This window comes from Lissotriton helveticus, chromosome 3_1 (assembly GCF_964261635.1).
Source record: "Lissotriton helveticus chromosome 3_1, aLisHel1.1, whole genome shotgun sequence".
NCBI classification, from domain to species: domain Eukaryota; kingdom Metazoa; phylum Chordata; class Amphibia; order Caudata; family Salamandridae; genus Lissotriton; species Lissotriton helveticus.
This window is the reverse complement of record NC_136061.1, coordinates 709,919,418-709,944,217: the sequence shown is the minus strand read 5'-3', so window position 1 is coordinate 709,944,217 and position 24,800 is coordinate 709,919,418. Positions and strand designations below refer to the sequence as shown.

Here is a 24,800-nt window from a genome sequence, read left to right as displayed (position 1 = left end):
TGAGTGTTGTCATGGTTCGCGATATATCAAATGTATCCATACATTTATTAAAAATGTGACCATCCCACCCCCGAACAGTCCCAATATACGGTCTGGTCTCCAAACTATACCAGACCATAACACAGAACTGGAATAAGAGAAACAAAAAGGTCATGTAGAGAGCCTTCGCCATATGGGGGGCTGTGCCTGCACTCTGCATGCGGTTAGGTGTCTCTTTGGTCTACCAGTCTCAAGCTACTACGGTACCCGAGCCCTAGTAATGACTTGCCTTCTGTGAAGAATCTAATAATATCTAAAGAGGGAGCAGACAAAACTACAGCTTGCAGTTAAAAACACAAACAATACTTGCACAAGTTTATCATCCAAACATGTCCGTGATCAGCTGCGGAGTGGCAGAGGGAAACAGGGCCACACTGCCCTCGGAGTCCGACCCTTGCGACGCCTCATCCTCCGTAGAGGACTTGGCATCCATTCGTGGGGCATTTGTGAATGTTGCCGTAGCGATGATCACCTGCTTCTTATTCTGTCTTATTTGTTGCGAGCTGACCTGTACACGTGCAGCAGTACGTCGCGATCTACCGCTTCTACGGCCCGTCGAGGCACCTCCAAGGGATCCTTGCCTGTCCTCCATTTGTGTGGCGATCTCCGCAGCGTTGGTTAATTCCAAGACTTCAAGCCAGTCCTCAACATCTCCAGGACTTTCAAAGAAGTACGTTTTTTGTTTGTGTAGTATTTTCAATCGTGCCGGGAACAGCAGTGCATACTGCATATTCAAGTCCCTTAGTCGTTGTTTCACCGCCATAAAGGAGGACCGTTGACTCTGAACTAACATCGTGTAGTCTGGGTATAAGGAGATTCTTGTATTTTCAAAAGTGAACGGCGCCGCCTCCCTGGCCTTTTGCAGTAGAGTGTCCCGGTCTCAGGAATTCAGTAGTTTTACTATAAGGGGCCTCGGTAGGGCACCCGGTTTCGGCCTCCCGGTGGGTATTCTGTGTGCCCGTTCTATGCAATATTGTGTGGAGAGTCCCTCCGCCGTGACGTGATCTCTGAACCACTGCTCCATATAGCCAGATGCGTCAGACCCTTCGCTTTTCTCTGGTAAGCGAATTACCTGGATGTTGTTCCGTCTTGCTCTCCCTTCTGCATCCTCTACACGTTCAATTAAGGTGGCCACCTGCGTCTGCAGCAATTTCACTTCGGTTTCAGTCTGTTTCTGCTTTAGTAGTATCTCTGCTAGAGTCACCGCGTGGTCTTTCACCTTGTCCGCCGTCTTCGCATGATCTGCCCTTAGCAAGTTCAGGCCAGTGGTCAGGGTCCCTATCTGAAGCTCAATTGCTTTCCTGGAGTTGCGCACTTCCTTCAGTATAAGGTCCAACTTGTCCTCCTGGGCAGGCATCACAGTGTGGGGACACTACCAGACGCTGGCGTGCTATCTATGCTGTTCAGTTCATTTTGTACAGGGTCAACGCCATTTTGTCCCTGCTGTTTCGCCCTGTATCGCCCCATATTGTCCAGTTAGTGTGCTACACGGCCCCGCCGGCCCGATCCCGCAGGGCAGAAGATTCACACCGTACCACACCGCTGCACCACAGACTCTCCAGCTGCTTCTTCAGACAGATTTACAACACGTGCAGTCCACAGCGCATCAACGTGACCGTGCGTCGGGCTATCGGGTCGCACTGTAGCAGGCAGGGGCCCACAACCTAAGAGGCAAGCGTATCACTCTTCCCTGTCCGTCCCGCACAATGTCCCGCTTCTCCTTTATAGCAGTGTCCGTCTATGGCCTCTGCAACACCCTCGGGTCCGAGGACAGGACATAACTCGCACGGGGGGGGGGGGGACCGCAAATCGCACAATCTCAGGCAATTCCCCTCGGTTTAGGCACTCGAGCAGGCAAGTCACATGTCCATATATAGCTCACCTCTTCAATGCCAGCTCGAGTACAGTACATACCCCTTAGTCAAACACTCTCTCTACATACCATGCTTAATTTCTTTTTCTGGCTCTAATCCTGAACCTTCTCTCTCACTTCCCCTTTTAAATTGCTCACTCATTTTTCAATGTCTCAAATGAGTTCAGGAACTATCAGCTATTGTGACCAAATTTTAAACTAAACAGTTTGGATAGTGGAACACCGTAACCACATATGGTAAATATTCAACAAATTTAGCTCTATTGCTTACATAAAAAGTACATCGAGCATATTATGACAGCTATGGATACAATTACATTGTCAAACACAAGCTTCAATATAGAGTGCACATGAGATTGTTAAACACAGTCAGAAGGTATTTTAGCAAGTCCTCTCAACGAAATATCACTTACATTTGCAGTCTGAGAGATGGACGCTCACCCTCTCGAAACTTTGCCAACTTTTCACACAGGCTTTCGATCAAAGCTTCTTGCTTATCAGGTTCCAGGATGAGAAGCAGAGAAACAATGCTGTTCATTACACTTTCAACATCTACATGAAATTGGAGGAAAGCAAAGACCACACAATTATAATTAAGGTGCTCTGCAACAGAAGTGCTCCATTGTCTTGATGAACATTATGATTCAATGTATTGAGAGAAAGTCTTTCTAAAGCATTTCTAAGTTGTAATCCCATTGGTTTGTCCACTGCAAAAGCAGCTACAAAGGTAACAATTCTCATGTGATTAAAGTAAAGGTCAGTGAAAGACACATGGGGTCCAATACGATGCTACTTAGACACTTGCTGATACAGGTGGCAGCACAAAGGAGGGATGAGAATATCGGCGGCGGCAACTCTGCCATGGTGCTGCGGTTTAGCGGAGTGGGCAGGGCCGCGTCTGCCAACGGACATGCGCAGAACTACGGAGGTAGTGATCGCTACGGCCATGGGCCGACAAACGCAGCGAAGGGGTTAAGGGCAGTGAGTTGAAAGACAAGGGTTTAATACAAAGATGTTAATTAGCTGCCTTATGTATGTTTGAAATGCCCCATTACCTCTAACCAGCTGACTGGTGGACCAAACGTGTGAAACTACAATTGGACTTTACGATTATATTGATACCACTTGCGAAAAGTGCCTATAATCGTTGAATAAAGGGGGGAAGCACTGGCGATACCCCCCCTCAACCATGGGCAGCCCATCCACATCCCCCAAAAAGGGATGGCAGCGAAAGAGTTTTTCCTTCCAACCCTGAACCCCCCTCGTGGCAATCCTATGATGTCAGCGATATTTGTTTCAAGTCGTCGGGTGAAGCAGGTAGGTGTTTCCTTCTGGGGGGCAGTCTACTACGTGCATGGAGGCAGAGTAAAGAGTTTTTCCTCACCCCCAGAGGTCTCTTTGCAGGGTATTCCCGCTGCAAGATCGCGCATGGGGGTCAGGATCGTGCAGCAGGAATGCCCCCACTAGGCACCAGAGATTTTTTTGTTGTTGAAATCGAAGCGACCCCTTGGGAAAGGGTTGCATCCAATGGGGGTAATTTAATTTTATTACCCCCTTCCCCTAGTATTTAGGGGCACCCCCGAACCTTGCCTCAACCGACAAGAAACGATATAGAAGAATAGAAGAAGGACTGAACAGCCATGCTGAAGCTAATAAGTGGAGGACACCCACTGACTTTTCCCCAGCCCTACCGGCCTGTCCCCACCTCGAACCTGCAGAAGCGAAAATCTGAAAAGTCCTGCAGCCAGCAACCTCAAGAACCCAGAGGACCTGCCCTGCCTTCCAATGAAAATACTTTGTCTCCTATAAACACCGGATATGTTCACCCACAGACTCTGGCTGCGGCCAAATCCTCGAGTCTGCACCACTCTGCACCAGTCGCCCACGGCCCAGGTTTGAGTGTCCCACACCACGAGGAGGTCTCCCCGGCGATTCTGACCCCAGATCTTCCAGCAAAGCCTGCAGCTTCTTTCTGGAGACTCTACCCCCCGTGCCCCTCCCCGGACCAGAGCTAGTAAGAGAAACCGGACGCCTAAAGACACTCCTGCACCCGAAGCCCCACGGCCTTGGGTGGCCCAACCGACGGTGTCCCAGCTTCCCCAGGCATCCCAACTGACCTCTCCAACCGGAGGTTTCCTCTAGAAGATCTTTATCCTGAGCCTGCAGTCTTGAAACCGGAGAATCCCCATTGAAATCAACAGGGCACCTGATGCAAAACCAGCACCCCTGCACCCAGCCGCCCCTGCGGGTGCAGTTTCGGTGCTGATTCGGATATCTCTTTGCCTTGAGCCTAACACCATGAGCTTTGCTCCCACAACCCAGCTCAAAATGGTTGCTGCTGACCAAAGACACATTTCTGCCCTCCTGCTGCTGAGCCAAGCTCGAGCAGGGGCAGGCAGAACAACAGGCATCCTGTCACGGGGAGGTGTGACCACCTCCCAGACATGATTTAGGTTATTAGGGCTGGGTGGGTGAGCTTGTCAGCGCCTGAAAGTCTGCATGAGGGGCACATTTGGTGTCCCTGTGCATAGTCTAGTGCAAACCAGTCCTGGGAGCAGTTGGCTCCTCCTCTGGCACGACATGGGAGTATCCTCCCCCCCTGTCCAGACCCTCCCTTGGGAAGGTCCCCTGAACCTTCCCAAGCCTCTCCTAAGGGTACTTAAGGGCTTACCTGGGTGTAGGTCCCAAGATTCCTTGTGGACAAGATTCAGAACTGAAATCACTGCACTCTGAACTTCGTTGGACTTCGTTGGACTTCGTTTGGGCCGGACTTTGTCTTCCTTTCAGTCTGCCACCTCGTCTGTGCACCGTACAGGATCTGTGCAGGACGTGTGGTGCATCAAAGACACTTGAAGATAATCTCCCTTGAAGTGAAGGAGTCAATTCCCTGTACTCGGAGGATGTCAACACTGCTGACCGGTTTGCTGAACCCGAGCTCCTGCGGAGTCGGAAGGGTTCAACAACACAGGTAGTGGTTATCTATACCTCTCGAGGACTGAGCCCTCTCACCAAGTCTGAGGTCAGAATCCCTCAAGGGGGCTGCACTACCCAAACCCCTATGCACTGCATACTTTTGAAAGTGCATGTGCTTGTTGGCAACCCTGCGACAAGTGCATTCGGCTCCAAGTAGCCCCAAACTCTAGCAACTTCTCCACCAAGAGCTTCAGCCACATCGCCTCGGGGGCACAGTGGCCTGCTCCTTTTGGTGAGCTACTTGCTACACTTGCAAATCCCTGTACCTCTGTCCTGTGGGTCCAATTGAGGGTCATCTTCGTTTTCCTGGGTTTCTCTGATTGCACGGGGCCTGCCCCGACTCCCCTGCTTGTGTTGAGTCTTCTGGACCTTGCTGGTCCCAAACGTGCTCCTTCTTGATTTCCTGTGCATTTGTCAAGGCTTGTTTCTGCTCCTGCCAGACACCGGCCCCTCAGCACTTTACATCCTTCATGTGACAGCTTGCATCCGAGTCCTGGTCATCCTCCGCGTCACCTGGTCCTCGCAACTGCAGAGTCAAGGTCACTGTCATCCTTCCTGAAACACCAGACATCGGAGGGCATCAGTCTTCCAATTCTGTTTGTCACTGCCGAGTGACATCGATACTGTCCCCTCTGCTTTCAGGTACTCCTCTTCCAGAATCATTGTTTGGATTCCTCCGGACACTTTCTCCTCCTCCACTGTGTTTGACGGTTTCCGATGCCACTTCACACCTATGCACCCACCTTCCCTGGGATAGGTAACTTGGGTACCACAATATCCACGGGTGGGGTGGCTCTCCAACCTTCTGTCTTCAACTGGGTTTCTTCAGGATCCACTGGGAAGGGCCCCTAATCCTTAAAAATCCAACCGCAACTTGCACATAGACTTGTACGGAGCACACAATAGTGTTCTCACACTGCACACGCACTCCGTGGGGTCTCTATCTACTTACCTTGGGTAGTTCTGTGGGTTCCCATCAATTCTACGCCCTCTGGACATCATCCTAACTCGAGTCGTGGTTCCTATACTACTTTTAGTATATGATTTGGTCCCCCCTGGGGTCCACTGTGTATTAGTGCTATTTACTGAGATGTCCTTGCTTAAGTAGAGTGCTTTGTGCCTATCTGCGTGTAGGAGATACAGTAACGTACTAGAGAGTGTTCTATAATAAATACATATTTTTATACATAACTTATGTGGTTCCTTTTCATTTAGCCTATACTGTAATATTGAATTCTGGTAAAACAGGCTGCTTTACACTCCTTCAAGAATAAGCCTGAAGGCTGCTCTCCACAGCTACCACTTGGATAGTTTTCCAAGGTTGTATGAGACCTCAAATCAACATAAGGGTTGTCTGGGCTGGTGCAAGGTGCCCACTTACATTAGTGGACATCATATACCAGGCCAGCTTCTCACATGGGGTACCTAGAGCTTGTCGTCCTGGTGTTACTGCACCTGTTCCACCATTCAAATCATGAACCTGTTGTCTGCAAAGTAACTGCACTTAAAGCTGCCTGTTTAGTAGCAAATATAGCTTAGCTCGTGTAATTAACTATTTTTTAATGTGCGAAGTTTATTCCAACATTGCAAATTTGATCATAATGACCAAATAGATTAGGTTGAAAAAAATCACTCCGATAAGGCCTACAACGCGCAAAGAAAGGTACTGAGGCATTAATAGGAAATGTCAGAAACGTTTTAAGGCTAAAGCATCTGCTTTACACAAGTAATAAAAAGCAAGCATTCCAGCATACTGTTAAAGGTGGTCTGCATTTTCTGTGGGAAGCGATCTTATCTTGACATTGAATGGTGCTTGAACAGTGTTAACTGCTTTAGTAGAAGAATCGTAAACGTGTACATTCACAGGAAGTTAACAAAAAAAAGTTCTACGATGGGAACTGTTAAGAGCCCCCTTTTAAAATATATTAAATAAAAGATTCCGCAAGCGCTGTGCAGGCAAAACCTAAAAACTATATGATACCAATGCAGCTGTAGAGTTACGGCACATTGACCAGTCGTTGAGAGAAGTTGCTGACAGTCTACAACCTAAATGCTGACTCACATACAGTATTAGGGTATGCGAGGAAACTTTAGATGGTTTGTTAAATTTAAGACTTAGTAAACTAATGAAGCCACACACATTAAATGGATAACATCAAGACATATTAGGAAGGGAGTTTTCTAGTGGAATGAGTGATGAAATATTGGGGTTTACCTAACATTCACCTGATAGGTACATTATTTGCAGAGTTATTTGTAATAATTGTGATCATCCTGGGACACATTATCTGTGGACACATTCTATATTCTTATGATTTAGCTATCATACTTGGTGTCTAAGTACTGATTTTGGGGTACAAGAGCACGGCTCCGCCTTATCACCTGCAGATAACATTCTCCAACAGACTAGTCTAGCCTGTAACACTCCCCTTCTCTCGCCTCACTGGACAGAAGGTGAGAGACCCTAATCAGTTTCTCCCAACCCCAAAAGGGCATATTTTCCCTTTGGGGACAAGGGGACCTACCGGGCATGACACCAATAATACTGCGCTGAACACTACAGTAGAATCACCCAAAAATCTGCTTTACTAGGGAGCTCCAGTTTTCTGCCTACAGTTTGGAAGGATTCTGCAAAGTTGCTGCAGTTACTGCTTGATTTACCAAAACCACAGACCATTAGTATTTCAAGATCCAACTGGGATCAGAATTAACCTTTGGAGATTTAACCCTCTAGCTTATCTCGTAAGCATCAGTAAAGATCCAGATAGACTTCCAAAGGCAATTTATCCCAATTTAGAGGGGAATACTGCTGTGCAATTTATAAGCAGGATCGGCCTTTAAGGGTATAGTTTGTAGGTTTTTGTCAATGTTAAGTTAATTGTACTTGGTAAAGCACACGTTCAACAGTGGTTTCTTGGCGCTGTAAGAGAAGGACACAAAAAAGATCCTGCAAACCAAAGCTAGCTTGAAGACCTATCTAGAAAACTCACTAAAGGTGAGCTCACACATATAGGCCAGTCTAACCAGCAAGGTTTTAAGCATTTTCCTGAAAGTCAGTTAGCTGCTTTCTTGCCTCAAAAAAATCAGGAAGGGAGTTCCACAGCATGGGGGCTTGGAATGAGAACTGTGACCTCAGATGAGTTGCTTCTTGTATCTCAGAACCTGGAGAAAGTGGGCACTGGAAGGCCATAAGCTATGTGGGGGTGTTTATTTAATAAGTCTCTTTATAAAAAGAAAAACTACCAATTGTCATAGTTTGTAGCATTTCTTGCTGTATGTTACATAAATGACTCCTACTCAAGCAATGTATCTCAACAAAGGTTAATCTGTATATAGATTAACTAATGGAATGACATTAGAACACAAAACAGCATAGTTTCTGAAATGCAAATAATGAAACGCAGAATAGAAGAAAAATACCTGCTGATTGGCTCAAGAGTGCCTATGTGCTGGGCTAACATCACTCCTGGCAGGACTCTATCATGATTTCTGTTTACAATTAGCAAGGCCTGTGACTGAGCTCTGTCATACCTGAGGCGTATTCCAAATAGTATTCACTGATGGCCTCCAAAGTTTGGACCTCTGTTGCTCCTGGATTTTATTCATATAGTATTCCAATAGCCTAACAGTACATCTGCAGCTGAACTATTATCATTTCTGGATGGTTTCCTACATACTATTTCTGGTGACCTAATAGTGCTACCAATTGTTGACCAAATAAGTCTTCTAGACAAATCAATATGGTGCTTATTGGCTGGCTTATCAGTGCCCCAAAATGCCAATAGCTTCATCCCACCCGGGCAGCCTTGTTTCAACTCCACATGAATTAATAGAGCTTCCAAAAGCCCTGGGTGGACCCCATTCATTGCTCAATGCTGGCTTAATCCTCTCATGGATGAACTCTTCATAGTTTGAACTTTTAAAGTTTGGTTGGTGTAAAATACAAAGCAATTAAAAGGCTTAAACATCACACAAACCTTTATCATCCTCCCTCAGACAAACGTCACAAGCCTCAATAATCTGAGCCAAATCAATATGGAGTCCTCCTTCAGAATTTTCTTCAGAGATCTCTGCGCCTTTTGATTTTAGATACGCCCGGAGTTCAGCAGCCTGGGAGAAAAACGTAACATTTTAAATGCTGCTTAAATGTTAACTACATTTCATGAAAATACCAAATATTGAAAAACTATAGAGAAATTATACTATGAATGGACACCAATAAGGCTGGATGTTACCTGTTAGTGGCCATAGGGAACATTTAAATGGCTCAGACGTTAAGTGCTAGACTTTGCCTCTTCTTGTAAATTCTTCATGCGTATAATGGTTGGGTTACAGTTAAATTATATTACATATTCATCAACAAATGCGAGCTGATTGGAAATAAATGCATTAAAAAGAGAAGTAAAGCAAAAACCTTGTGATAAGGTAGATAAGGCGTCATATTTCAAAGCAGCTGACCATGATAATTGCAGATGGCTCAATAAAATATCTGTCCAATTAAAACATACTCTAGGAACATATTAACAGAATTTCAAGCAAGTATACAAATCTAACTACAGATTAAACATATATACACACACACACACACACACACACACATGTTGCACAAGTAATTTCCAATGCATTACTGCACTGTTAACCAGTGTCTTTAAAGAAACACTTCAAACATCCAAAATGGTTATCTCCAATATTTAAAAAAAAACAAAAAAAAACGAACTGTACTTAGAATTTGAGGACAGGGCTATGCTCAGAATTGTCCATCCTAAATTCGGTGTCCTGTAAATTTCTAGTTTATCAATTATTACTAGCATTGTAAATACATTGTGGAATTGCAACTAAACTGCTGGCTGTGGAATAAGGAGATGTGGATTCCAATACTGCCCATCTCTTCTGACCACGTTGTAAGATCCTGAGCAGTTATAATTACACTGACTACATTGGCACTCGCAGCTGCTCCAGCAAAGGACCAAAACTCCATGCCATTTTCCCACAATTATCTGAAGCACCCTCATTCATATTTTTAAGCGAAATAGTATTTTCTTGGTCATCTCCAGGTTACAGCTTTTTTTATTTCACACAAACAAATAACAAATACACTGGCTACTCCTTCTCATGAAACATCTATGATCTCCCCCAATGTAGTTCCTATGATTAAAATGTCATTTTAGTTTTTACTGAATAAATTAAATACAGTCACTGCTTCAAATAAAGAGACTAATATTTGATTTCTCAGAATGCAACGTGTAACATACAAGATAGCATGGAATGTGATGGACTCTTTAAAGCTTTGATTTGAAATAAAGTAGAAGTGATGCAGACGAACAGACGGAGAGATGGATGTCCACACTGGCACATTCATTTGTGATAACATGTTGGGCCTTTGTACTCTTACAAAGTCAGGTAATTTCCTAACCTTAAAAACAACTGCAGCGTTATACAAAACACAAACAGAATATTAAAACACTGATCTGCCACTCGGGTATACAAGATGGGCGATGACCAATAACAAAAACTATTTAACTGATCCCTTGGCAACAACTGCATGTTATTAGGATCTTCTTGCTCCGAGATGCCTTCAAGGTTGTGCAGGAATCACCCAAATGTCTCTAGACAAATGTTTGCCAGCTTAACCCATGAGCGGTTTACTGCGGATTCAGAACTTTGCAGCTTCTGATTGTCCAACGCAAAAGACTGGATTTCCTCAGGATTCAAATTTGCATTGATGTCCTGTGGCACAGCACAGTGAATTCAAGGACTAACCAATTCTAACAAACTAATTTGTTCTTTACATGCAAAAGAAAATACCAAGAACTTTAACACAAAATATAGCTTTTCCTGCTTCATTCGGATCAGGAAAACCAGCTGTCTTTTATCTATTCTGTCTTTTTCATACACACATATATCAGGTTTTATTAAAAAAGGGATGAAAACCATCACCCACACTCTGAGCACACATTATCATTGGGTTTCTCCTCACCATGGCCATCTGCTTGGTACATGGCCAGACCCCCTATTGAAGATGATATGGTATAGGTGTGCCTAGTTCAATAGCTCAGACTTACAGAGTTTATATATGAACTCTATTCAAATGTTTCTGCTGGTGAGCTTCTCAATGGAACCCTGTTGAAAAGCATGTGTGGAATGGTGTCAGTATTCTTGGAATGTTATACTTACCTACCTTTCACATGGTTGGATCAGGAATGTTTAAGTTCAATCTCACAACACCCCTTACATATTGTTTGGAATCAAGGACAAAAATGTTCATGTTTATTTCGACAAGTAGGACAAATTCCTAGCAGCACAAACCCTTTGGCTGCCAGTTCACATTGGCACATTATGGATCTGTGAAAGAACATTATCTGCAGGTAAGGTATAGTTTATATCCATATGTTCATGCTGTTCTAACGTGTATTTATGGTTCATTAATGTAAAGTTTTTATTAATAGGGTGAGCCTTCTAAGAAAATACAGTCAGCTCGGGCTGCACTACTGATAGTGGTTCTAGTATAAAAATGTGCAAAACATAGCAATTGGAGGAGGGTACACAAAAAAACATCAACTAGACAAAAACGTTTTGCTAAACTGCACAATTTTAGATACAATTTCTGTGAGCAGTCATTTTTGAATATGTTTGATACATGTGAATATTTCCCAAAATGATTAATAATGGTAAATAGTGTAAACCCAGTTTCTGCAACATTTTGGGAAACTTGAAGATAGACAAGCACTGGCAAAGACAATAGCTCTGGTGTCAGTTGCCAGCATTTTGGTTTGGTCATTGTGTTTCCTGTTTTGACATGGTTTTTTGAAAACTTTATTGTTGTGTGAGCTCCTGGGCCCTCGGTAATGTGACAAAAACAAACATTAGCTAGAAGCAAAAATCTTTTTGGGCTCAGAAAGCACACATTGCCATAGCAGTCCCTGGCACTGAAGAAACTACTTTGTGTGCCGATGTACTACTTATGAAAAAGCAGAATGCTGTCACACACGGTGAAATAAGCCAATTATGAATTTACAAATATCAACACACACAATTTTAACAAAAACAAAAAGTCTTGACTAATGCCATGCATAATTAGGGGTTAATTTTTAGAGAAAGTCATAAAATTGCACCAGTGGAATATCCATACTAATATTATAAAGAGAGAGCCCAAACCTTTGAGGCGGATAATCTCAGTAACCACAGCACCAATCACAACACCCAATACAGCGTTGGAAAGGGCAGTTGCAGCAGAAGGACATAGGCTATGCAGACGGCCACCATATCATTTTTTTTTTATTGTTTTTATTGACTTTTCAACTAACAGTGGTGTTCATCACAATCATACAGTGCAAGACATACAATTCTACCGTAGGATACCATATACATTTAAAGGGTAAAAGAACCATGCCAGCAAAGTAGTCCCTTGTGGGCGTGTCTGCGTTGTGCTGGGGGCGTGACTAACGCTGGTGGCGTGTGTCCGCCCTTCATGCCATGTGAGTCGTACAAACAAGCCCCAATTACTTTGCTGCGCAGCATCAAGGGGCACGCTGGGGGCGTGAGAAGTGCTGGGGGCGTGTGTCCGGCCTTCATGCCATGTGAACGCAATTGTGCCGCATCAAGGGGCACGCTGGGGGCGTGAGAAACGCTGAGGGCGTGTGCTACGTTCCGCCCTTCATGCCATGTGGGCCGTACATTAATCAGAAGATCGTCTGCTGTGGTCGTGTGCTGGGGGCATGACAGACGCGTTCAGCTGGAGGTCTGGTAAGTAACATTACTGCAGCCTCTCCTGCGCGCTGTTACTGAACTCTCTCATTCAACGAAATTAGACGCGCCTGCTACCATCAACCAGGGCTCTAGCCGGGCTCAGGCGGCGGAGCAGTACACTAATTAAACGCGCCTGATAACATCAACCAGAGCTGCAGCTGGGCCTCAAGCGGGGGAACAAGGGCCTGCTAACATCAAACAGGCCTGCATCTGGGCCTCAAGCGGGGGAGCACGCAAATGAGCGTGTCTGCAGGGACAATTACTGCAGCCTCTCCTACTCGCTTTCACTCAACTCTCTCATTAAACGGATTTACCCGCGGCTGATAACTCTCTCATTCAACGACATGACACGCACCTGCTAACATCAACCAGGGCGGTAGCCGGGCTCAGGCGGCGGATCACTACACCAATTACACACGCCTGCTAACATCAACCAGGGCTACAGCTGGCCCTTCTCCGTCCCTATTCTAAAGACACAAAAAATGTTGTCTACCGCGAGATTTTAAAATAAATTGCCCTTGCCAAATACACACATTACACACATTCTATTTCATACCCGGACAACGTCGGGACGGGCTGCTAGTAGATTATATGTGCAGATTTACAACTTTCATGAATTCGCAAGAATTGACAGAAGTAGGCCTGGAAAACATACTCCTAGAAAACGTTTGGGAACTGCATTTTAGCATGAGCAAATATGCATGTGTAGGTTTGTGCATGTGAAAATCTGTGAGAGTTTGAAAGTTCACTTTCCCTTCAACCCTTTCTTTTCCCACTGACGACAAAGTTTTACTTCTGCACTTGTCAGGACTAAATGTGTGCCCTTTCCCAGTGTGAGAGATTTGAGAAATGTTGGTGAAACTCAGAAGCATGCAGGTGTGTAGGCGTGCACAGACTCAATAGGGTATTCCAATTGTAAAACTACAACTTCTCTCTACTTCCAGCACCAATACGTAAGTTTGCAGAAAGGTGGTACAATTATGTCATTGCGGGAATCCACACCCTGCTATTAGATCAGACTAGGCATAATGAGAGAGTCTATAATCAAAGATCTAATATAATGAGAACACTGCTATAATCTGTCACCTCCCTGCATGACACCAAAGGGACAAGTGCATGTATGAAGCTTGAGTCATGGACATTCATCAGGACCTGTCACACTGCGCTATTTGCCTACCCACAGCTTACTAAGATAGGTGTGGCCCTAGGAGGCAAAACAAATAATGCCCTCTTTATCTTTAAATGATGTATATCCAAGGGTGATAATCCTTCCAGTGTTCACAGAAGCTCCCACATCGTTGCTGTATTCAGAGTTAAACTTTCTGACTTATCAGTAAGAATGACAAATACTGTCATGTAAAGAAATCTAAAAGCTCAGAGCCTTTTCCAAAGGCACAGAAAGTCATTTATGTATCATTGCCAAATGTAATCCTAATTTCTGTACGGCTTGTTGTGACTGTAAATGGATGTCTTGTCAGAAAGCACTACATACAAGTTTGCAAGACTCGTTACCAGCAATACAGGTGCTGATATTTGAAATAGGTATTTGTTAAAACAATTTAAATGTGTTACATGATTAATTGGACTGATGCGTTACTAAACTATTCATGTTTCATCGTTGTTTTCTTAATCACAATCCGTATGGCTCCCCAGGAAATATTGCTACGGACAGCCTCAATAGCAGGGGTGGGCAATGGTTCATGAAACACAACATGTCCTCTACCTGCTAACATGTCCATGCTGTGTTATCTTTATGCAGAGCATACTACAGAACTGCATTACATCTCTCATCCTCTTCATTCTACCCTCAAATGTATGGGATTGAATGGAAGAAGAAGGTCTAGCAGTTGTGAGAAGATAGCCTTTGTGAAGGTGGCTAGGGCTTCTCTGTGGAATAAACTCTTATATCTTGGATAAACTACAACTGGATTCTCTTGAGTTTTCTTTATTGTCTGGATATCTTCACACTGGTAGCGAGCAGAAGGCCCACACGAGAAACTCTAATGCCAAAGGTACTGCTTGCTGTGGAAAGATTTACAACACCTTTCCAATTTTGCTTCAGTTATTTCCAATTTTGCTTCAGTTATCTATCACTCGTTTTACATTTAGTGAGATTACACTGTATGACTGATAAGATGTAGTCTCACACAGTGATACATTCTATGCGAGACTTCTGTGGCAACGTTGTTTGTTTTGGATCGTGCTCTTATATCGTTTTTCTCCCAGGCCAACCAGGCTCCTTGTGTGTCTCAAAGATCTATTCTCTACCTACACAATGTCACACTTTGCTATTCTTACAATTCTATGCTTTCACTAAAGTAGGCTTTGATGTCAGACATCATTAACTGTCTGACATCTCAAAATGACCTGAGCTTGAGAGATTCCTGCAGCGTGTGACCTGAATCTCTATGGCACACTCCTGATTGTCGTTGCAGTTGCACAGTGAGCAGTGAGGGAGAGCACAGCCAGTATACTCTTTTGCTCCCATTGGTGGATTTTGTTCTGTAAAGCTCACTTGCTACCATGTGTGTATCAAACAATGTCTTCACTGTGTATCCTCTTCATCTGCATTGAGAAGCTTCCGCTGTGCAGCAACTGTCCCGCCTCATCATTGCATTATTCTAGGCAGCTCTTGTTTGCAGGCATAGAAATGTGACTTTCATCAAAACGGATTCTCAGCTCCTTTTAACAGCTCTACTTTTAAGGGCGTATACAACCTCCTTACTGTTCATGAACACAGACAGGCTTCCCAACACATTACCATCAATCTCTAATTGAAAATAAAATAACATTACTTTCTTACAAAATGATTTTTCCAGTATCTCAAAGGATATCGGAGTGAAGGACTTACACTCAATCTTTTTGTTGGTTTGTCTTCATGTTTCTTGTTTGCCTTTATTTCTTATTGCACAGTTCATGCTTACATTTTACTTATGTAATATTTCTCCTATTATCCACCTTTCTCAAACTAGGAGAATATAACTACCACCTTTCTTCTTGCTAACTCCAGGAGAATCTAACTGAAGATGGTCTACATAGAATAAAACATTCATGTAATTACTGAAAAGACAGTGTCCTCCCTTTAACACCTGAAAAAACATCAATGTTAATACATTGTTTAGGATCTGATGGGCATCACTGTTGTGAAATACCTAAACGATGCATGTATGTGACTTGGAGAATTGGGTCCCTAATTTATTTGTATGGTACCCACAATGGTTTAAAGCCAATTCTCCATTATTCATCGTTTTTCAATATTGGCATGCCCCAAATATGTTTTACTGCATGCTGACTCCGAGAAATGGTATCTAAATCTGCCCATTAGGACGGCAAATCGTTTTTTCAAGTTGCATTTTTGTGTACATTATATTTTGAAAGCAAACATTTTACATTCTTCCTTTTGTGCTTCTTCATGTATTGCCATATAATCATGGAGCATTATAGGTAGAAACACATGTACACATATTTATACTGGGACCACGTCAGTGATGCGACCTGAGCTTACAACTGCTTACATTTCCTTAGAGCACTTTCCCTAGTACTAAAGACTTTAATATTAATTAAATCATACATGCAAGCCTAAACAACTTAGATTGTATTCAAATCTTACCTTCAGTGAGAAGCAGTAATCTTTCAAAGAACCACACTCTGGTACTGTAAACTGGCAGCCATAAGGTTTTCTCCTATTTGAACAGTGAACAAAATATGTATGGAAACTTGTCCTTGACCCCAAACAATGTGTCCTGGGAGTCGAGGATAGGAATTCCAGACCCAGACCCTTGACATGGCATGATGTGGGTGACACAGTTCGATTTATTCACCGTCCTAAAACGACAGACACCCTACTTGGAAGGGTAAATAAACCCTTTTGGGCCTACTGGCTTTGTCAACGTCTCTTAGCGATGCTGTACACCATCAGCAAAACAATTTTTTCTTGATGTTGCATAGCATACTGTTAGAAATGGGATTTCCGGTTGGCTAAGGCTTGCGCCAAAGTCAGGCAGAAACCACCATTCCCACGTCAGGGCAAGGGAGTTACACACCAAGATAACCCCTGCTCACCCCCCTTGGTAACGTGACACGAGCAGTAAGGCTAAACCCAGAGGCAACCCGGAGGCAATGTGAGAAACTCCACACAAGGTTATGTATAAAAATATCCTTTGTATTGTAGCAAACACATTAGATAAAAACACACACTTTACAATGTGCCAACAGGCACGGGCAGAATTTACAGGGGATATATGTACAGGACAGGGCCACATGGACCATTGTCAGGAATATGCACATTTAGTCTTAGAATACTTGTTAGAAATTAGCACTTGTTACATAGAATAATCACTTTAGCACCAAATAGAAAATAGAGCACACAACCAGTAACTACGGGTAACAGGTAAGTACCACCTACGCAACCCTAACCACCTTAGGAGAATATTACGCAGGGAACCTGGGCTTCACTAGCACACCTGTACTAGAAAGAACAACCACCTCAGTATCACCATACATTTAAGGGTATAAGCATGAACATATTACACATGATGCTTCACAACATTCAGAGGTGTAGGGAAGGAAAACACATGATGCATAAACATACATTCAGCGGTGTAAGAACAAGGCACATGACGCATCAAAAACGCATTCAGAGGTGCAGCACAGAATAATTCGCAGAAATTACGTAAGCCACAGCCTGTGGCTGTCCCCAGGCCAACTGACCTCTCAGGGGGCTAGGACGCCCTGTGTCCCAATGTCAGGGCAGGCTCCAGGCAGCCAAAGAACAAGCCTAAACGTGGCAGCTGCCCACTAAGTGCTGGGCAGCTGTGGAAACAAGGGGGGCTCTGAAATTACTAACTGTGCCCCCAAAACGAGGTGTGAGCCACGTGGGCTCTGAAGAAAGGCTGCTTCGTGGGAGTCCCTCGTGGACTCTGATAACAAGGTCCTTGGGGTTGGAGTCCCCCTCTGGGGACTCGAAATCACTGAATGTCCCCTGAGCATTGTAGGCTCTAAAACAAATATGCCCCACATGTTGGGAGTCCCTCCTCCGGGGACTAGAAACACCAAAATGCCCCTGCTGAGCCTCTCGTGGGCTCGACAGACGTAACTAGGGCCTCAGGAGAGCCTAGCAGGCTCTAAGTAACAAAATGACGGTGGGGACTGGAGCCTCGTGGGCTCGAAGGAAAGAATGCCCAGAAACCAAGCTAGCGCAGGCAGGAGGGGGAGCGGGCACCGGCAATGTGCCCCGACGCCCCCTCTCACAACAATGGCCCCCTTCGTTGGAGTCCCCCCTCTGGGGACTCGAAAATAGCAACTGCCCCTGGAGCCCTCGTGGGCTCTACGTAAACAAATGCCCTTAGGACATTTGAGTCCCGCTCGGGGACTCGTGCAGAAAAGGTGCCTCTTGTGGGGAGGGGCCCGCTCGACCCACCTCCAGACACTGTGCCTCTCTCAGGCACTGCAAGCGTCCCCAGAGCTTCCCCCTGCCCGTGACACTCACCGGCTTCTCTGGGGACTCCGCTTCGGTCTCCCGGCTCCTCTGGTCGCGCTGGCGCTGTTCCGGGGGCGGAGACGTCCCGGGAGGCGGGGTGGACTCCCGTCCTCTCCCGGGACCAGCAGGAAATCCGGGGCTCTCTCTTTCACTCTAGAGCCCCGGTCAAGACACGGCAGTCTGCTTCCGGCCCAGGAGCACAGGGTGGGCTCCCATCTGCTTCCGGTCGTCCCGCTTGTCCCGCCCCCGGCCTGCCTGACTTCCGGGTTAGCCGGGCGGCGGCGGAGATTCCTCTTTCTATCCTCCTGTTCTACGCCATGGGGAAACCATGGGGTTCCTTCTAGAAACACTATCTGGAACAACTGGGCTACTCCACTGGTACTCCCAAGCTGTCCGCGGCCAGGACCAGGCCCTAGGCCACCCAGGTGCCACTGGTCCCTGCCGATTCACAGAGCGGGGGGTAGTAACCCCTGGTACATAGTAGCCATGCTCCACTCTTCCTGTCTGTAAGACAGGGCTAGACTGCCACTGGTTCTCCAGCCTAGGGTCTACACCCTCAGGCGGACCAGGAGTCTCAGGGGAGGCTCTCCTCCCCCTACCTCTCCGTGTAGGGTTCCTCCTCCTCCTGCGAGGGGTACCCCCAGAACGCCATTCTCCCAACCTAGGGTTTAACATCTCAAGTTGCACCGGGGTCAGAGGCGGGCTCTCCCACCCTCTGCACCCCCTTCCAGAGTGCTGCACCCTCCAAGCTGGAGTGGTACCCCTGGAAGATGAACCGGTCAGGACGCTGGTTACAGACGTCCTACCCTTCAGGTCAGGCGGCTCCTGAACCAGGCCTTCCAACCGCTGGTCTAGAACCTTTGGAGGAATAACTGCCTGGCACTCCAAGACTTCTGGGGATTCACACACCACCCCCTTGAGACTGACACATGACTCATGTGTCGTGTGACTGTCTGTCTGGCACAGATCTCCCGTCCCCTGTCCATCTGACAGTGGGCGAAGATCCCCCAGAACAGAAGTGGTGTCACCCTGGTCACTACACGGGAACCTAGCCCAACTGGGTAGTCCCTGACCCACTGGTTCTTCCACTGGGGAACTCATCCCCCAATCACTCCTCACTTCGGACTCCTTTGCCCTCCCAACTGGAGTAGCACTGCCGGACACTGGAACCCCTGGAGCTCGAGTTACAGATGCTCCATGTTCCCTAGACACTAGGAGATCCTCCTCAAGTGGACTAACAGGACAGCCTAGGTCCCCAACCTGGTGTTCCCTCATGAAACCACCCAGGTTCTGAGATAGGGCTTCGGGCATCTGGGGACTCTCAGCCACCCACTGACTCGTGCTCCACTGAGCCAGGTAGTAAGCCTCTCCACCCCTCTCACTATACTGGGACCTAGCTGGGCTACTCTGAGCCTCTTCCACCACGCTGGGCTGGAAGATACCTGAACCACTACTTTTGGAATCACTCGCTAATGACTCTAAAGAACCTCTGGCACTCTCCCAGCGCTCTGCTTCCTCTGCAAGGTCCCAAGGACAAAAGGAGTCACACCCCAACAGGTGCTGGCGCAACCCTGGACAACAAATACCGAGCATCTGCTCTTTGATAACCATACTGAGCAGTCCACCCAAATCCTGTCTTGGGTTAAGCTTTCTCCAACTGTCCAGTGCTTCTTCACATTCATCCACAAACTCCTCCGAAGACTGGTGAGACAGTTTCCTACTGCCCCTGAATTTCAACCTATACTCATCCTCTTGGGAAACAGGTACCATACTCTGGGAACAGGGAGTGGGACTGCTCGCACTGGGCTCTATATAGCTGCCACCACTGGACTCAACCCGCCCTGGGGAGTCCAGAAAATTAAAACTGCGCGCAGGGTATAGTCTACCCTCCAGAGGTAATTTCTCTCTGGTGAAGGCCCTCTCAGCCTCCTCTATCCTCTCCTGCACTAAGTCCCTCTCAGTCTCTAGCTGTTGCTTTCTAACGCCCAGCTGTGCCATAGCCTGGGCATGCTCTAGCCTGAGCTTTTCTAAAGCCAGCTGGTGCTCCCTTTCTTTCCTCCTATCCTCCCACTCCTCTGGGAACAGGGAAAGGGATGAGGCGCTGCCTCCGCTACTGGACCCAGCAAGGGACTCCCTCTCTATGGGGTCTTCAATATCTGCTGATATCCATGCACTGTCATCTTCTCCCTCTTCTTCAGACTCTTCAGGGCTCCCCACAGACCCACCACCCTCATGGCGTGAGGCCTGGGCCCTTTCCGCACTGCGCTCAAGATCCCATTGACCCTTTTGCCATAGGAACAGGCTGTTCTTAAGTTCGGACTGAGTGTAGGACTCATCCACCCCTATGTATCTCTCTCTACAGAACCTTTGCAACTGCCACATACTGTATCTACCTAGATCACAGAAATCAAAAGCAGGTTCCCAGAAATCAAAAGCAGGCTCCATTTTGGCAGGATGCTCACAGACACGTGCAACACAGGGGACTTAACTGTCAGAGCTGAAGCAAGAGTACATTGACAAAGAATTCAGCGAGCTCCCTATCCCAGAGAAATCACACTCACTTGTCTAGTGCCACACACCATTCATCAAACACACAACCCCCCCCCTCGGACTAGTAAGGCAGTTTCTACCACCCCTGATTTCTCAACCTGACCACACGACACAGGTACCAAACTCTGGGAGCGGGGAGGGGAACAAATGTACTGGACACTATTTGAAAATGACACTCTTAGGAGAAGAAATAATGGAACTTCAAAAACAATAATCCCCAAAATGTGATTTATCTAAAAATGCAGAGTTTTGTAGTGCGGCCAGTTGCCACTGCAGTACAACGCAAACGCAAATCCTTATCCTTTCCGCTGCCGCCAATGTTAGAAATGGGATTTCCGGTGCCTAAGGCTTGCGCCAAAGTCAGGAAGAAACCACCATTCCCACGTCAGGGCAAGGGAGTTACACCCCAAGATAACCCCTGCTCACCCCCTTGGTAACGTGACACGAGCAGTAAGGCTAAACCCGGAGGCAATGTGAGTTAAGCGTTTGCGCGTGCACCCAGCAACAACACCCAAGGCCCACCACAAAGGAAACTCCACACAAGGTTATGTATAAAAATAGCTTTTGTATTATAGCAAACACATTAGATAAATACACACACATTACAATGTGCCAACAGGCACGGGCAGAATTTACAGGGGATATATGTAGAGGACAGGGCCACATGGACCACTGTCAGGAATATGCACTTTTAGTCTTAGAATACTTGCTAGAAATTAGCACTTGTTACATAGAATAATCACTTTAGCACCAAATAGAAAATAGAGCACACAACCAGTAACTACTGGTAACAGGTAAGTACCACCTACGCAACCCTAACCACCTTAGGAAATTATTACGCAGGGAACCTGGGCTTCACTAGCACACCTGTACTAGAAAGAACAACCACCTCAGTATCACCATACATTTAAGGGTATAAGCATGAACATCTTACACATGATGCTTCACAACATTCAGAGGTGTAGGGAAGGAAAACACATGATGCATAAACATACATTCAGCGGTGTAAGAACAAGGCACATGACGCATCAAAAACGCATTCAGAGGTGCAGCACAGAATAATTCCCAGAAATTACATAAGCCACAACCTGTGGCTTTCCCCAGGCCAACTGACCTCTCAGGGGGCTAGGACACCTGTGTCCCAATGTCAGAGCAGGCTGCAGGCAGCCAAAGAACAAGCCTAAACGTGGCAGCTGCCCACTAAGTGCTGGGCAGCAGTGGAAACAAGGGGGGGCTCTGAAATAACCAACTGTGCCCCCAAAACGAGGTGTGAGCCACGTGGGCTCTGAAGAAAGGCTGCTTCGTGGGAGTCCCTCGTGGACTCTGATAACAAGGTCCCCGGGGTTGGAGTCCCCCCTCTAGGGACTCGAAATCACTGAATGTCCCCTGAGCCTTGTAGGCTCTAAAACAAATATGCCCCACACGTTGGAGTCCCTCCTCCGGGGACTCAAAACACCAAAATGCCCCCGCTGAGCCTCTCGTGGGCTAGACAGACATAACTAGGGCCTCAGGAGAGCCTTGCAGGCTCTAAGTAAACAAATGCCGGGGGGGGACTGGAGCCTTGTGGGCTCGAAGGAAAGAATGCCCAGAAACCAAGCTAGCGCAGGCAGGAGGGGGGTCGGGCACCGGCAATGTGCCCCGACGCCCCCTCTCACAACAATGGCCCCCTTCGTTGGAGTCCCCGCTCTGGGGACTCGAAAATAGCAACTGCCCCTGGAGCCCTTGTGGGCTCTACGTAAACAAATGCATTAAGGACTTTTGAGTCCCGCTCGGGGACTCGTGCAGAAAAGGTGCCTCCTGTGGAAGCGGCCCCCTGACCAAACCGCTCGACCCGCCTCCAGACACTGTGCCTCTCTCAGGCACTGCAAGCGTCCCCGGAGCTTCCCACGGCCCGGGACACTCACCGGCTTCTCTGGGGACTCCGCTTCGATCTCCCGGCTCCTCTGGTCGCGCTGGTGCTGTTCCGGGGGCGGAGACGTCCTGGGAGGCGGGGTGGACTCCCGTCCTCTCCCGGGACCAGCAGGAAATCCGGGGCTTCTCTTTCACTCTAGAGCCCCGGTCAGGACACGGCAGGCTGCTTACGGCCCAAGAGCACGGGGTGGGCTCCCATCTGCTTCCGGTTGTCCCGCTTGTCCCGCCCCGCCCTGCCTGACTTCCGGGTTAGCCGGGCGGCGGCAGAGATTCCTCTTTCTATCCTGGTACAAACGAGGGGTAGGCACCCTCCGTGGCAAGGAATAAGCGGGGTGGCACCCGCGGGGCTATCACAAGGGAAAATAACCCCAAAATCAGCAATAGGCGGCGTGGGCAGCCGCAAAAGTGAAAATAAAGCGCTCCGAGCGCTAGAGGGAAAATCCAGCGCTCCCAGGCGCTGTAGGGCCTCAGCAAAGTACCAGTAAAGCGCTTCTCATGCGCTAGGGCCCACAAAGTCCTGCACAAGTCCTTCAGGAGGTGGGGGGGGGGGGGGCAAGGCTGGGCCCAGAGCCAGCTCACAGGGTCCTCCTAGGCAGGGAGCCAATCCCAAGTGGCGGTCCTCCTGGCGCCCAGCAGCAGCCCCCCTCAGGAAAAGGTATCGAGGAAGAGAACATTTTGTAAGGGGACACAGCCCCTTCTTATACTAGAAAATCCTTTGTCTCAGGGTGCAGGATGGGGAAAAAAAACAGTCGCAGCTGGTTTTGGAGCACTCTTGATGTGCTCAGCCACCCTTCCTATTCACTAGTTAGGCTAGGGTCATCAGTCGCACCACAGAGGCCGGAGCCAGCATTGTGTGGGGAAAGCCCAGCCCTATTCAGGTCCCAGGTGCACCCCTCCCTCACATCAGCATGCTAATCTCTCCACTCACCACCGGGGCAGACCCATCCAGACTCCTGGAGCCAGGCTCACCAGCCAGCTCCTGCCAATCACACGCCAGCACACTCACTACACACGCACACCAATGTCTAGAAGTGGCACTCCCCCACTAGACACATTCACGCCGCACACATCATTGTGCAGCATTCAATCTCACGAGTTCGCACATACCAAACACGGGCCTGCACACCCCACGCATCAGGAACTACCAGGGACACATACATTCCCCATGCATTCCTATGGGAGGGCAGGCCTATCTCACCTCACGCACTCAGAGTGCACACGTACTTTCCACTGGGACACAGTGAAAGTGCGCAGAAACCAAAAATCACCATCCCCAGGTCACATATAAAAAGCAAAAAGTTCAGGGGTGAACCTGCCAGAAGGGCCAAGTCCAACACATACCCAAAAGGAAAAAAAGTTGTGATGACAGAGTTGGGTCATTTTATAGGAGAGTGTACGTGTGATGACATGCATCATCGTCTTCAGGCAAACACATGCACGCACATACGAAATGGCAGCAGCGTCTTTTCTTTTTATACATTAAACAGATCCAAGATGGATCTGTGCATTTTAAAATTTACATTAAAAGTAGCACAAAATACTTTTCTTTGCAGGTGAACAATAAAACAGAAATAATGCCAGATGGTGGCAGGGCTCGAAAAATCATATAAAATGCACTAGACCTGTAGGTCTAAACTGAAAAGCACTTGACCTCTAATTCTGAAAGTTGAGCAAATGTGACAAATTAACAAGATTTAAAAGCATTTTTATTGCTCATTTACCTTGTGAGCAATAAAGATGCCTTTAAATCTTGCTATCTTGTCACATTTCCTATGCTTTCAGAGGCAGAGGTCATGTATCAGTTTGTATTCCTACTCGCCAGAAGGGGCGAGTAGGACCTAAAAATAGCTCTTCCTGAATTAATCTGACTCGCAAATTCGAGCGGTCGAGTGAATTTTTCGAGCCCCTGGGTGGTGAGGAGGGAAACGGCAGCAACACAAGAGGGTGAGCGCAACACGGGGGGATGCAAGGGACAGCACATAGAAAAGAGAGCAACAAGCAGGCAGAAGGAGAAGCACACGTTGGAGAGTGCAATAAGCAGTGCCGAGGAGATTGGCTGAACAAAAGAAAGAAATGGGAAACACAGGCACTCATGGAGTGCTTAACCAAATAGTAAAAAGTAGTTCCCTAAAAGTGAGCACAGGAAGGATAGAAGTCTGTCAGTCAAAAGGATTATAAAGAGGATATGCTCAAGGAAGAGAGGCGAGAGGGAAGAGAAGAGAGAAGGAG

The 24,800-nt window shown here is 46.9% G+C and overlaps 1 protein-coding gene across 2 annotated transcripts in view; it reads right to left on the bottom strand.

Moving 5' to 3' along the window:
- Nucleotides 1-24,800, bottom strand: part of EIF3M (eukaryotic translation initiation factor 3 subunit M) — a 165,447-nt gene that overhangs the window by 127,830 nt on the left and 12,817 nt on the right. For both annotated transcript variants that reach the window (XM_078680850.1, XM_078680851.1), the window contains exons 2-3: nt 8,863-8,995; nt 2,326-2,464 (exon numbers count right to left, since the gene is read on the bottom strand). In XM_078680850.1, the coding sequence (XP_078536976.1) occupies nt 2,326-2,464; nt 8,863-8,995 (272 nt within the window). The remainder of the gene's footprint in view (nt 1-2,325; nt 2,465-8,862; nt 8,996-24,800) is intronic.